Source organism: Phascolarctos cinereus, unplaced genomic scaffold, assembly GCF_003287225.1.
Source record: "Phascolarctos cinereus isolate Bilbo 61053 unplaced genomic scaffold, phaCin_HiC Scaffold_726;HRSCAF=1367, whole genome shotgun sequence".
NCBI lineage: Eukaryota > Metazoa > Chordata > Mammalia > Diprotodontia > Phascolarctidae > Phascolarctos > Phascolarctos cinereus.
Genome location: NW_027556098.1, coordinates 56,416,985 through 56,432,090, shown reverse-complemented (window position 1 = coordinate 56,432,090; position 15,106 = coordinate 56,416,985). Strand labels below are relative to the sequence as shown.

Genomic DNA, 15,106 nt, shown 5'->3' with positions numbered 1-15,106 from the left:
CCCCTTATCCAATCAAGTCAAATCAACACAGGCACTGCGCTAAAGAAAGGCAGAAAGAGGGGCAGCTTGGGGATGCAGTGGATAGAGCTCCAGCCTTGGAGTCAAGAGGAACTGAGTTCAAATCCAGCCTCAGACACTTGACACTTACTAGCTCTGTGACCCTAGGCAAATCACTTAACCCCAATTGCCTCACCAAAAAGCAAAAACAAAACAAAAAAAAAAGAAAAAAGAAAGGCAGAAAGACAATCCTCATTCTCAAGGAGCTCCCAGTGGAACAGGAAAGACAGTATTCAAACAAGCTACATGCAGGAAAAACTACAGGGAATCACCAGAGGGAAGGCGCTAGCATTGAGGGGAATCTGGAAAGCTCTCTTCTAGAAGGTAGGACTTTAGCTGGGGCTTGAAGGAAGCCAGTCAATTATGTCTATCTCTTAGAATCCTTGGGTTTCCTCCAAAAGGTCCAGCTTCTGTGCCATCTCTTCAAGGTCCCAGTTACTAGCTCTCTTTCCCTCATCAAATTCCTCTTTAAGTATACCTCTATGTACACGTTGACTCTCCCCAGTAAAAGAATAAATTCTTTGATGACAAGAAGTATTTGTTTTTGCCTTTCAACCTCAAGGATCTAGCACTATATTGCACTTAACAAAAATTGATTGAATTGAATTGAATACATCTGGAAAAGGTCACAGGATGAGAATATCATATGGGGATCATTAAAGAAAAAGTCTAATTAGTAAGTTCCATTTATTTAAGAAAAAAAAAGGCAACCAACCATTCTCAGAAAGGACTTTGAACACTATGGGTGGAGTTGAAGTGAGGGGAAAAAATCTAGGATGCAAAAAGTTGTTTCGGAGAAATTAATGCTGTTTGGCAGGATAAGGAAAGGAAACAGACATGTACCAAGTCATCACACTTCCTGGATAGCTGTTGGGTTCCATTTTACTACATAAAAGAGGGGGAAATGTTAGTGAGGGTGTGGATAATACCATGTTGGCGGCTTTCTCATGGAGCCAGGATCCTTATCCACAGGGAAGAAAAGCAAAAAAGTAATTGTAGATAGGCCTCAGGAAAATGAACACAGACCGAATTTGGTCCCTGAGTTGAAAGAATAAATAGGGGGAAAAAAAAGAAAAGAATATGTCCCTTGAGAAGGGACGGAACAGACCAACTGAAAGTGAGAGCCATAGAGCATCCAATTCAGAACATATGGATGGTACCCTAGGGAGGGAAAGGGAGATTATACTGAGCTCCTAATAATGAATGTCCAAAAAATGAAACCACTTGAAATTCTGTATCGAACTAGCAGCTAATCTAACAAGTCATGTAGTTTCCCTATCCAGAATAATAAACACACTGAAATGAGAGGACAAAATAAAAATATGGGGTGAAATATGTACACTCTGTAGACTGCACCATTCTTAAGGCTGAGTAGGAAGAAATATTTCACTGGCTAAAGGAAAAAATAATCATTTAACAGACTGAGAATTTTTTCCATGTACCACTCCCCCAAACACTCTGCAGGGTCTCTTTCTTCAACCAAAAAAAGTCAGCATTTATCCAGACCTAAAACACGCTGGGAATTCACCCTCCGCCATTTTTGTGCCTCCTCAATGCACTGTCTGTTTGTCTTAACCCCCCCCCTTGACTCTAATCTTGGGTTTTGCCACTTCCTGCTTGTATAACCTTAGGCTTTCCCTCCTTGGGTCTTAGTTCCCTCTTTTGTAAAATAAAGGGATTTGAGCAGATAAAAGAGATCATTATGGTCTCTTGTAACTACAGATCTTACAATTCCTTTTGAATGATGCCTTGGTCTTCTCAGTGCCATACTCATGAAAGTGCTCGACTAAGGAATTAACTTCGATGTGAAATGCATGAGACTTGGAAACCATTAAGTCCAGAAAAATGTCCAAATTTTGGAGCCCAATGGTTGACATCACTGACATTAGGTAATTACATAAGGTGATTGACAAGCCCTAAGAGGAGGGTGGGGAAAAGGGCTGGGAAAAATTATTAAACAAATTATCTGGGCAGTCATTGCCTCTTTTTGTGATTTACCTTCGTCATTTAGAAAGCAGCTAGGTGGCACAGTGGATAGAACTCTGGGCCTGGGGTCAGGAAGACCTGAGTTCAAATTCAGCCTCAGACACTTACTAGTTGTGTGACCCTGGGTAAATCATTCTCTGTGACTCATGAACATCTACCTCTTAGGGTTGTTGTTATGAGGAAAAAGCAAGATAACATTTGTAGTGGTGCAGTGGATAGAGCACCAGCCCTGAAATCAGGAGGACCTGAGTTCAAATCTGGCCTCAGACCTAACACTTGACACTTACTAGTTGTGTGACCCTGGGCAAGTCACTTAACCCCAACTGCCTAAAAAAAAAAAAGGAAAAAAAAAGATAACATTTGTAAAGCACTTTGCCAACCTTAAAGGTCTGTAAAAATTGTTGAAATGTCAGTATTACTATTAATAGTAGTGTTTTAGATATCCTTATGTGGTCTCCAATGCTCTCATGCTTATGATGATTTCCCACTCCTTCACACTTTGGTACCCAATTAAGGTCTAATCTCACTAGACAGCAACCTATATTCTAGATCTTTTCTTCCTTTTTACCTAGAACATACCTTTCCTGGGTTTCACTTCTTCATGGCCCCCATCTCTTTTATAACAGTAATTTTTCAGTGGTTTTCAGCTGTGTCTGACTTTTCATGACCCTGTTTGGGTTTTCTTGGCAAACATACTGTAATGATTTGCCATTTCCTTCTCCAGCTCATTTTAGAAATGAGAAAATGGAGGAAAACAAAAATGGAGGTCACACAGCTAGTAAGCATCTGAAGCCGAATTTGAATTCAGGAAGATGAGTCTTCCTGAGTCCAGGCCTGGTGCTCTATCCAATATGGTGCCACCTATCTGCCCCATATAACAGTAGTAACAGTTCACATTTATTTAGTGCTATAAGGTCTGTAAATCACATTATTATATGCATTTTCATCTGATCTTGACAAATACCCAGCGAGGCAGGTTCTATTATCCCCATATTATAGATGAGGGAATTGAGACTCAGAGGGTCAGTAAGTATCTGAGGCTGGATTGGAATCTGAGACTTTCTTGTCTAGTTCAATGTTCTATCTGCTGCTACTTCACAGCTGCCTCATTTATCTAATAAGGATAATTGTTGCTAAGTAACCCGGGAAACTAATCTCCACTGAATAGGGATAGTAATAATAGCTTGCATTTATTCAGTGTTTTAAGGATTATAAAATACAACACCCCCGGTGAGGTTAGTAAAGTTAATCACTTCATTGACTTAGTAGTCTAAGCCAGGTAGCTATTGTCATGTCAGCAGGGTATTTGTTTCCCTAAAGCCTAGCCTAGTACCTGACACATAGTAGGTACTTAATAAATGCTGGTTGATTGATTCTGGAGATGATGCCTTAATCAAAGAAAGTTACTTGAACAGTGGCAATGTTCAGTTTTGTGACAGGCTTTCTGGGAGAGATAGAATTAAGAGGAATAGGGAAAGGCTTCTTTTTTTTTTTACCCTATTTATTTATTTATTTATTTAATGAGGCAATCGGGGTTAAGTGACCTGCCCAGAGTCACACAGCTAGTGAGTGTTATGTGTCTGGGGCCGTATTTGAACTCCTGACTTCAGGGCCAGTGCTCTATCCACTGTACCATCTAGCTGCCTTGAAAGGCTTCTTTCAAAAGGTGGGATTTTAGTTGGGACTTGAAGGAAGTCAGAGAAGGCAGTAAGTGTTGCTGAGGAGAGAGAGCATTCCAGGAATGGAGTACAGCCAGACAAAATACGCGGAGCCAGGAGATGGAGTGTCTGTTTCTCAGAACAGCCATGGGGCCAATGTCTTTGATGGAAGAGTATATGGTGAGGGGGTACAGGTGAAAAGTTTAAGAGTGGAAAGCAAGTTGGGGTGCAGGTTATGAAAGGATTTGAGCATGTAAGTCACTTTCTTAGCATAATTCCATGTTGTTTTCCATAGTCTGGGACCGTTTTACAACTTTACTGAAAATGTATGAGTTTCTGAGGCAGCTGGTGACACAATGGATAGAATGCTGGGCATGCAGTGAGAAAGACCTGAGTTCCTATCCCACCTCAGATACTTACTAGCTGTGTGACCCTGGGCAAGTCATTTAAACTTTATTTACTTCAGTTTGCCTGTCTGTAAAATGGTGATAGGCTCAGGGTGAGTGTAAATAGCAATTGTTTCTATTTTGGCCAGAAACTCTGAGGGTCTTCCCTTCCCAGATTGATTTTTTTTTTTGACTAGGTAAAAGAGGTCATTCCTAGCTGGGACCTAGCCTGAATCACTGAATGGGTGTTGTCTCAGATAAACAGCCCCAGGATAGACCTTAGCTTAAAAAGGCCAAGTCTCTTACTGCATCTAGGGCCATCTCCAGTCATCCTGATCTATATCTTGCCACAGGAACCAAAGGAGGGAGTGAGGCTGGTACTTTGCACAACCCTCCCTCACTTAAATCCAATTCACTTGCAAGTCATGACATCACCTTCTCTCTGTCATGGTCCTCTTAAGGATGAACAACAAGAAGAAGACAGGCCTTGACATCACTTGTGCGGTTCTTGAAATAGTTTTAGAATCCAAATATGGTCCAGTGGATAGAATGGCCATGACTTTTAAGCAGGTAATTTTCATTCAATCCATAATCCCTTTGTGCCTGTTGACTTATTTACGGAATAAATGGGAACTTCTAGTCTCCGAGAGTTACCTGAGAGATCAGAAAGGTTGTAACTTGCCTATGGTCTCACGGTAAATGTCAGAGGTGGGATATGAACCCAGTTCTTCCAGACTCCAAATCTAGAACTCTACCCACTATTTCAGGCTGGGATAAATGGACTGACTTCCCACCTACCCCCAAAGAAAAGCTTAAATAGTCATATGGTGTGTGAAGTGTTTTGAGAGAAGAGCTAACGGATGGAAGCACTGTTACTTAGTGTGAGAGAACACTGGCCAGAGAGGCAAGAGACTTGGGTTGTTGATTTTGAGGAAATCATTTCCACCTCTCTTAATTTTAGTTTTTTCATCAAATGGGAAGAATACTTGCACTAACTACGAGTTGTTGCATGGAAAGTGCTCTATAAACTATAAAGCTAGCTATCCATATAAGCTGTTGTTGTCATGATAGGTCTTATTCTGTCTTCCCTTCAGGCTTCTCTCTACCTCCTTTCCTTTCTACCTGCCCCCTTCAAATTCTCAATGCCTTCCATTGTCTTCTTTCTTTTCCAAAGCTCTATCAAGTATAATTTAGGCATCAGTTTTAGGAGCTAAATGAGCTCTAATTTCTATGATTTTGTGGCCTGAAAGATAAAACAAATGGGCAGTACTTTGACCCTTTTAGCGAAACCTCTTCCAATGAACACAGGCCAAGAAAAGGCTTTCAATAGTTTCAGCTCTAAAAAAAAAATGCTGTGATTCCGAGTAGAAATTAAGTTGGAGTTGTGTGTGTGTGTGTGTGTGTGTGTGTGTGTGTGTGATGTGACTACAAAGCCTCAAGTGCAAAATCTATAGCATAGCTTTGCAGTCATACCCTTATAGAATTTTCATCATAGCTCCCCTTCATGTGCATTGTTTCTGCCTAGAATGAACGATTTGACCAAGAGAGAGTTTTGCCAAACGTGATTTCTAAACAATGTTTTAGCTGTTTCTGCTACTCCTTTGCTCTGACAGGGCCATTTCATCTTAGTCCTACACATAAGAGGAGTTTGAAAAATAAGAAAGAAAAAAACCCTTAAGATATTCCCCCACCCTTTTGCTAAAGGATAAACTAGTCTTTTAAAATGCCTAGTATTTTAAAACGAGTCTCTCGATTCCCCTGTAATTTCTTTTTTTTTGTTTTTTTGGGGTTTTTTTTTTGGCAATTGGGGTTAAGTGACTTGCCCAGGGTCACACAAGTAGTAAGTGTCAAGTGTTTGGTCTGAGGTCATATTTGAATTCAGATCCTCCTGACTTCAGGGCCGGTGCTCCTGAAATTTCTAAAGAGTCTTAGAGAATGCCTGGGGACCCTGAGTGTTAAATGACTTGTCCTTAATCAATGAGCTAGCATGTATTAGAAGCAAGATTTAAACCCAGGTCTTCCTGACTCCAAGGCTGGATCTCCATCCACTAGGTGATGCTGCCTGTCAAAATCATTATTTTCAGAAAAACTAACTCTGAAATTGTGAAAGAAATACAGCGAATGAGAGAGGGAGCTCAATCCAATGAATAGTCTTGAGTCAGCCTTGGACTCAAGAAGGCCTGGGTTAAATTTCTGCCTCAGAAACCTAATTAGCTCTGTGACCTGAGGCAAGGCACTTAACATCTCAGTGCCTCAGGCAACTTTCTAAGGCTTTTCTAAGGCTATTAGTTGGTGGGTAAGTTGCAGACCTTCAAGTAATAGAAAATTTCTAAGGGAGTTCCTTTCATCCATGAAATCACAGGGACCTCCCTGCCCAACCCCATTCCCTTCTCCTTCCTCCCCCCAATGAATGGAGAGTAATTTGTTTACCAGTTACATCTAAATGTCATAATATTTGCTCATAAACTCATATTTGAATTAAACAATGAATGTACTTTTTGGTTAATTTAATTATTTTCCGTATTCCATCCACTTTAAAAAAGAAACGTGATGTGGGAAACTGAAATGCTGGCGTCTCTGGTGCCAAGCTTGAAAAACTCCATACTGCCATCTTGTGGGTGCAGAGGCTCTGACGGCTGAGGAGCTACCAGTCTTGGACTGATGGAAGAAATAATTCTCGGTGTACAACGTCATGTAGTTTAGGGGAAGGCAGGGGAAAACATGATTAAGAAATATTTCTTCCCCTGCCTGATCACTGGGAGGTGTGATCAAGGACCCTCTGCAGCTGGGATTACTGGAGAGGAAGTCTTTTTTTTTCTTTTCTTTTTTTTTTAAATGGTTTTGTAAGAAGACCATTACATGTCGTGTGCTGCACTAAGCTGGGGTTATGGGTGTTGGTTAGCATTTCTTTCTCCAGCATATTCAGGCATTATGACATAGCCCTTTTAGAGGTAAAGTGGTAGTGATGGGGGAGAGGGGGAACGATGCTTGTTTTTACAAGCACACTTAAAATAATGTTTCATATTGTTTGTTTGTTTTCCTCCCATCCTTGTTTTAGTTCCTGGTCCCCTCCTCTCCTTGGCAGTCACCCTTGCTGTATTTTGCTTCTGGCTCAGTAGGTGTCCCATTCACTTGAAAGAAAGCCATCCTTGGTTTAAAAAACAAAACAAAACAAAACAGTATTCTACCCATACTGGAAAGGGTGGAAAGGCAATCCCCTAACTCAGACTAGGCCTCTGATGATGAGGGTGGAAGCTTTCTTCCAAGTTAGCCTTATTTCTTTATAAGCAGAATTGACAGTTGTGACCCTGTCTACATAGTTATGTCCTATCCCTCCTCCCTGCATCTTCCTTTCATTTTCCTGTTTTTTCTCCTCTCTCCTCTGCTTGGGGACTCTTACCAGTCCTCTAGAGATGGAATACTGAACAAAGCCCTTGGATCCTTGCATACCCTGGCAAAAAGGCTCAGGGTAGTGGCCAACACATTTCTGGGGAGCTAAAGAATGTGGCTCAGGAAGACATAAGGCAGAGCAACCTCGGAATCTCCCAGGAGCTCGCTGGGAAGGGATCCCTAGGGCCCCATACTAGCAGCCAGCTACATGGTGTGACTGGGGGGAAGGGCTCACTTGTCTCAAGATACTTCCCTAACTTTCAAAATTCCCACCCAAATCTATTCCTTTAATTTAGGGTAGCAGTTTTCTAAATATGATCCAGGGATACCCAGGAGTCCTTGAGATCTTTTCATGGAATCTGTGGGGTCAAAACCATTTTTATTATAAAACTAATACATTTTAATTTCTAATATGATAAATATTGAGAGATATAACCCACATAAACCAGAGCTCTTTGGGAAGGGGCATCCTCAATTTTTAGGAGTATAAAAGGGTCCCCTGGAGATGCGAAGTTTGAGAACTATTGATTTGGAGTATATATGAAGGGACCATATATTTGTGTGTGAGTGTGCATGTAGACACATACATATCTGTGTGTATAAATCTAGGTATATATCTATATAGATATATCTGTATCTACCTAGATATCTATGTATCTCAAAATATACATACAGATATCTAGCCACAAACAAGCTCTCGCTCTCTCTCTCTCTCTCTCTCTCTCTCTCTCTCTGTATCTAACTCTCTGCCTCTCTCCCTCTCTCTCTCTCTCTCTCTCTCTCTGTCTCTTTGTGGCTGTCTCTGTCTCTCTCAGAACTGGCAGTTAAATAATCACCAGCCATTAGGATGAATTAGTTTTTCACTTGAGCCAGGTAATGCCCTAGGGAATGGAATAGAACAGGTAGGTTTTGATGGGCAGAAAGGTTCTAGTCCTGTGCCTGAAGGCCTTTTCACTCAGGACTATCCTCATGAGTTAAAGCAGTACCAGAGCAGTATCCAGCAATCCTGGTGCCCAAGAAAGCAGCATAAGAAGTTTATCTTTATAACAAGTTTGAAATTCATGATGCAAAAATAATATGGACTGGGCCTTTAATTTCACAGGTGGACGAAAAGTTCTGTACCTTCTTTGACAGGCCCAGGGTAACATGGCCAGTATGTGTCAAAGGCAGAATTTGAATGGAGGTCTTCCCATCTCTCATGAGACCAGTGTTCTGCGACCTCTCCACCACTGAGAAGATGCTCCTGACTCCTCCTATTCAACTAAATTCATCTTAATTACTTCTTGTATTTCTTGCACACACACAAAAACATTAAAGCAAATTTAGTTGAGAGGAAAGGAAAGAGAGTAGGGTATTGAGCTCCAAATGCTGGTCACCCATGGAAGTAGTAAATCTTGAAATTGGAAGGGTGGGAGGTGAGTGGCAGGGGACAGATAGGGACCTTGGGACACCTTGAGAATGCTGTTGGAGAGCCTTGGAGGTAGGAGTGAATGGACAGGGAGGGTGGGGGGGGGGGAGGCCTGCAGAAGTTCAATCAGGCCATCTGGTAGTTTTCTAGTTTAATTATTCTTGTTAACTAGGTGTTAAATTCAGTTGTTTCTGCTGATGAAAGAGTGAAAAGTGTTGGCTAAATGTAAACATAGCAAGTTAAAAACCATTTAAAATTTTTTATTTAAAACTTTTCACCCCTCTCTGAATGTTGAAGCCCTGGAGAAAAGCTCCAGCTACTCCACCTTAGTGGGAAGAATATTGGAGATGGTGGGATCTTCCCTCCCTTTCATTGGTTGGTCACTTGACCACCCTCCTTTGGGGTCATTTTGTAGTCCTCAGTTTAGTGACCACTGCCTTAGATACACAGAATAATAATAACGATGGTAACTAGCATCTATGTAGTACTTATCAATGTGCCAGACACTGTGCTAAGTGCTTTTTATAAATATCTCATTTGATCCTGACAACAGCCTATCATTTCTGCTTTATAGTTGAGGAAACTGAGGCAAACTGAGGTTAAGTGATTTGCCTAACATCACACAGCTAATTAAATGTTTGAGATGAGGTTTCAACTCAGGTCTTCCTGATTCTAGGCAGAGCACTTTATTTTACTGCCTATATTTGCCTCTCAGAGTCACAGGCCAGTAATGGTAGAGTCAAGGATAGAACCAATGTCTTCCAAGTTAGGAGAGAGAGAGAGAGAGAGAGAGAGAGAGAGAGAGAGAGAGAGAGAGAGAGAGAGAGTGAGCATGCATGTTCAGTGTTTTGGATATTGAGATGAGAAATGTGCTTTATATAGATGAATACACCCACCCTACTCCAGTGTTTTCTCTGTCTCCCGTGATGCTTGGAAAGCTTTCCCTTCTCATCGCTACCTCTTGTCTTCCCGGATCTTCTTCAAGTCTCAGATAAAATTCTATCTCCTACAGAAAGCCATTCCCTAGCCCTCTTAATTCTAGCACTTTCCCTCTGAAATGAGTTCCAGTTTATCCTGCATATGGTTTGTCTGTACATAGTTGTTCAAATGTTGTCTCCCTCATTAAATTGTAAGCTCCTTGAGGGCAGGAACTATCTTTTACCTTTCTTTGTATCCCTAGCACTTAGCACAGTGTATATAGTAAGTGCTTAATAAATGCTCATTGGATGATTCAGATGGACAACATTTCTGACACAAGAGCTTCACAGACACATGCCCATACTGCATGAGCATGAGACAGCTTTGGGGACGTCGTGCAGAGAGGATTCCCTTGGCATTTACCATAGGCACTTGGATGCAGGGGGTTCCCTAAGAACTAGCTCACCACTTACCTCCACCAGGTCTGGAGTGAGGCGCTTGGCCTTCAGCCATTTTTGCACTCTCTCTGTTTTCCTCAGGACTCTCTCAATACTGCAGTTCTTTGAACCAGAAACTGATGCACAGATTCTCCTATCAGAAAGTTCATTTTGGTATTTACTTATTAGCCTGGAAATCTCCACTGGGCGCCAACTTTTGGCATCATCTGAGTAGTTTGCAGGGTAAGTGGAGTAGTAATCAGGAGGGAGTTTGAGGTGGGAAGCAAGCCAGTTGTCAAACCTGCAAAAAAAGAGATTCCTTTTTAGGACTGGCCAATTGGATGCATGTGAGGTGGGGGGAGGGGACCAACCAATCAGAGGGGGGAAGGGGTGAATGGGGGGGGAAGGGCATCATTATCCTTTTAGAAATTAAGAGAGCTAGAAGGGACCCTCTCATCCCCCACTTTAGCTTCACAGATAGAGATGAAGAGGTTTGTCCACCATCACATTAGCTTGGAAGTTGGATGCTGTAAGAGGTGGGATTAATGCTAGATTAAAATAAGTCTACCCAAAACCAAATATACTGAAGGAAAGAAGAGGATGAAAGAAAGAGGAGACAGTAGAGAATGAAACTTTATCTGGTCCCGTCTGAATCTGAAGCTAGACAGGCTTGGACTGGATCCTGACTTGGTCACTCACCAGCTGTGAAATCTTGGAGAAATAATGTCACCTCTCTTGACCCCAGCTTCCTTTTCTGTAAAATGGCCCACAGAATTGTACGGTCCCTTCCTGCTTTAATCAATAAGATCCTTCATCTCTAGAGTCCCTAAGACCTCTGCAAAAAAGGGTTATTTTTCATTTCCTTGAAATCTCGAGCTTTTTGAAGCGAGGCGGGGAAAGGGTAGAGATCTCTGTGTTTACAGGTAAGTCCCTAAATAGGGCATCAGGAACTGGAAGAGGAAAGAGGATGATAAGAAACAAAAATTACCCTATCTTGAACAGATTTTAGGACACTGGTCACAGAATCCTAGAATGTTAAAATGTCAAATTGAGCTGGGGGGGGGTACAGTGTGGTCTGTGGACCCCTGGGGGTCCCCAAAGAAACTAAGGAAAAAAATTCAAAGGAAAAAGATTCAGCAGTACCAAACTTTAAACTGTATTATGTATTATGTATATATGAAAACTATTTAGTACTGCCTAAGAAATAGAAAGGTAGATCAATGGAACAGAGTAGACATACAATACACAGTAGCAAAGGACTATAGTAACTACATTTGACAAATGTAAAGATTTAAGTTTTGGGGAATAAGAATTCATTATTAGGTAAAAATTATTTGGAAAGCTGAGAAGCAGTCTGGTGGGAATTGGGCATAGACTAATATATTAAACTATATACCAAGATAAGGTCAAAATGGATACATAAATTGAGCATAAAGGGAGATATCACAAGAAAATTAGAAGAACATGAAACATATTACCCATCTGATTCATGAATAGGAGAATAATATACATATAAACAAGAGAAAGACAGCATTGTTGAGGTTTAAAATGGATAATTTCAATTATATTTAAAAGTTCTTGTATAAATAAAACCAATGTAGCCAAGATTATAAGGCAAGCAGAAAAATGGGGGAAAAACTTTCATAGAGAATATCTTTGATAAAGGTCTCATTCCTCAAATATATAAAGAACTTTGTCAAATTTATTAGAATGAGCCATACCCCAACTGATAAATGGTCAAGGGATATGAACAGGCAGTTTTTTGACGAAGAATTCAAAACTATATATAAGCATATGAAAAAATGCTCTAAATCATTATTGATTAGAGAAATGTAAATTAAAACAACTTTGAGATATCATCTTATACCTACCTGTGGTAGATGATTGTGATGGAATACTACTGTTATATAAGAAATGATGAGCTGGTTGATTTAGAAAAACATGGAAAGACTTGGACCTATGAAGGAAGATGCCATCTACCTCCAGAGAAAGAACTACCAAATTGAAATATGAATAGTATGGTTTTACGTATGCATGTATGCGTGCATATATATATGTGTGTGTGTGTGTGTGTGTGTGTGTGTGTGTAATTGTAGCCTTGAGGTGGGGGAAGTGTAGGGAGGAAGAAATAAAATAAAATAAAAAATGAACAGCAGAGAACAAGAGAAAACCTAGAAGGAAGCACAGAAAAGCTGGGTAGCTTCAAAAACAATGTGTAGTATTTATTACATAGATTTTTTAAAAAAGTAAACAGTTTAAAATAGAAATTTATTGTTTTATATTGAATCCTCTTTTATGTTCTGCTGTGTACATAGAAATGTTCTTTTCCCCCCCTCATTTTGTGTTTAAGCTTAAAATGAATAAAAAATATATATATTTTTAAAAAGATCCCCAGTCTGCCTTGGCAAAAAGAGTTCACACTCCAAGGTAGTGTGGGAGAGACTGAGAGGTGGGGAAGAGGGAACACAGTCTCACCTCTGCCACAGGTGTGGTTAAGACATTTATTCTGAGCTTAGTGGAAAGTAGTTTAAGATGAGCATGTCGGTATGGAAGTCAATGTCAAGGGCTCATCCAGTTTCGGATCTCAAGGCCAGGAATATCTAGTCCTGGTTCTCTGAAATGTTATAGCACTGCATGAAGTAGCACTAATATGCTCCTTTCCTCCCAAATACAGCTATTTAGGGGTGTGCTGGAGCCAGACTGAACTAGCTAAAGGGGAGCCTATTGTTAAATTTTGCAGTGCTAGAGCATTTACAAGTCAGAAATCAGAAAATGCTAAAAATCGATTTGTAGCATTGATTTCTTATTTTATCGATTATCTGACTTTTTATTGATTGTCTAGATTTAAGAAAGTGATGGAGAAAATGATAGTAATCTAGATAAGCTGAAAAGTGTCTTTGGCACACACACCCCTCCTTACAGCCCATTGTTAAACCTTTACTGGCATGCCTCTGCCTCTTATATATGCATATTATTCATATCTGTCAAATTTGGGTAGATTCTGTCAGCCCCTGGGAACACTTCAGATGATACAGAATCACAGAATATCAGATCTAGAAAAGACCTTAGAGCTCTCATTTTGGAGATGAGGAAATCCAGAGAAGGAAAGTTAGAAGAACCTTCTATTTAATTATTTTGTACACGTGTGTATACATTTATGTGTATTTATTGACTTTTTATGTATGCTACATATATTTTATATCCATTAGGCTATAAGTCACTATGAGTAAGGATCTTGTCATTTTTTGTCATTGTATGCCTAGCAACTAGCACAATTCCTGGCACATAATAGCTGGCAAATGCCTGTTGACTGATTGATGCATCCAGGTCCTCTGATTCCAAATTTTGGGCTCTCTGCTATGCCACATTTACAGAAAGTTCTTTCTTTTAAAATGATTAGTCAATAAGAATATTTAAGTGCCTAGTATGTGCCAGGAATTTGAGGTAAAAAGATCATCCAGCAATTTGTCAATTATTCCCAATGGGCACCAAAAGCCTTTTAAATCTTGTTAGAGATGGATCCAGGCAAGACTGTGTGCTAGTCCGTCTGCACATTTTTATCACAGACATGAGTGGAAACTGGTTGTTTTATGGCAACTTAAATCTTAAAGAGGAAACCCTGGCTATCGTTCTGTATTTTTGCCCAGCATCAACTAGAAGAGGCCAGCCTTAACTGTAGGAGAAGACGAAAGAAAGGCGAGAATTTTCACTCAGGAGTTTTTAAAGACCTTAGGTCATTTATCTGGGGAAGAAACTGAACCATAGGAAAGCATTGCAGTCCACCTGTTTCTAGCAGTCAGTGTCCCGTGTATAAAAAAACTTAGCATGGACTAGGTCTTCTCACTGCTATGGGCCACATCTCGGAATGGGAAACTTCCCGGTGTTAGAAAATAATTCTGTCATGAGCTCAACTACTGGGCTATGGCTCTATACAAAGCAGTGTTATAGCTGTCCCAGGCAGGCCTATTTATAGAAAGGAAATGTTTAAATCTCTGCTTAAACATCCTCCCCACCCCCAACTTTAAATGTCATATTGAAGGCTAAAATCTGGCTCAGTTCCCCCTTATTTTCCAAACCATTGATAGGATGATTAAAAGGGATTAAAACAACTCTAGCCCATAAATTCCATACTGCTTTGTCTTTAGCAAAGGTCTTGGGAATACAGGGTTTTTTTCTCCATTTCAGAATTATTTGACTGAATTTCTGACCTGATTTCTTCTTTAAAGAACTTCTTACAAATGGATGTCCCGATGCAGGCGTTGCATTTATCGAGTCCCAGGAAAGTCCGGCCAAAATTGTAGCTAGATTTGACCCGGGGCACCAACGACGGAGCAATGAGAGCTTCAGAAGAAGATATGCAGCTCAGGGTCACAAACTGCAGCAGGGTCAACAAACCTAGACAGGGAGAACCCAAGGGACAGCTAATCAAAGACTCCATCTACCGAGACTGGGCGTCCTGCCTTGAGGCTGTCTGCTGCTTACCCAGCTTTAGGTTGGCTGAACCTTAGGGCAGAACGGTGAACTGACCCAAAGTCACTTGAATTAAGGGATCAGATGCCATCCCAGTCCTGCGGATGAGTTTCTAGGTTTGGGGGTTTGGGTGGGAAGGAGCTTGGCTCTCAAGGGGTTGGGCTGGAGGACTGGGGAGGAGGTGAGGAAATACATGGAGGATGCTGATAACACAGGTTTCCATAGTTACTTTTTCCTCTGCTTGGTGCAGCTGCTTTGACTTCTGCTGACCCTCCCTTCTACAGACTTGGGAAACACAATGGTCAGGGCTCATCCACAGAGCCTGAAATGAAATTGCAGGATATCCTGATGGAGCAGGAAGAATGCGTACAGGGCTTGTGACCTTCTGAGCTCTCC

At 40.8% G+C, this 15,106-nt stretch overlaps 1 protein-coding gene across 1 annotated transcript in view; it reads right to left on the bottom strand.

Moving 5' to 3' along the window:
- Positions 1-14,875, bottom strand: part of DIPK2B (divergent protein kinase domain 2B) — a 62,686-nt gene extending 47,811 nt beyond the window's left edge. Inside the window, exons 1-2 of the mRNA XM_020996041.2 lie at positions 14,449-14,875; positions 10,277-10,541 (exon numbers count right to left, since the gene is read on the bottom strand). Of these exons, the coding sequence (XP_020851700.1) occupies positions 10,277-10,541; positions 14,449-14,678 (495 nt within the window). The 5' untranslated portion in view covers positions 14,679-14,875. The remainder of the gene's footprint in view (positions 1-10,276; positions 10,542-14,448) is intronic.
- Positions 14,876-15,106: the final 231 nt, after the last annotated feature.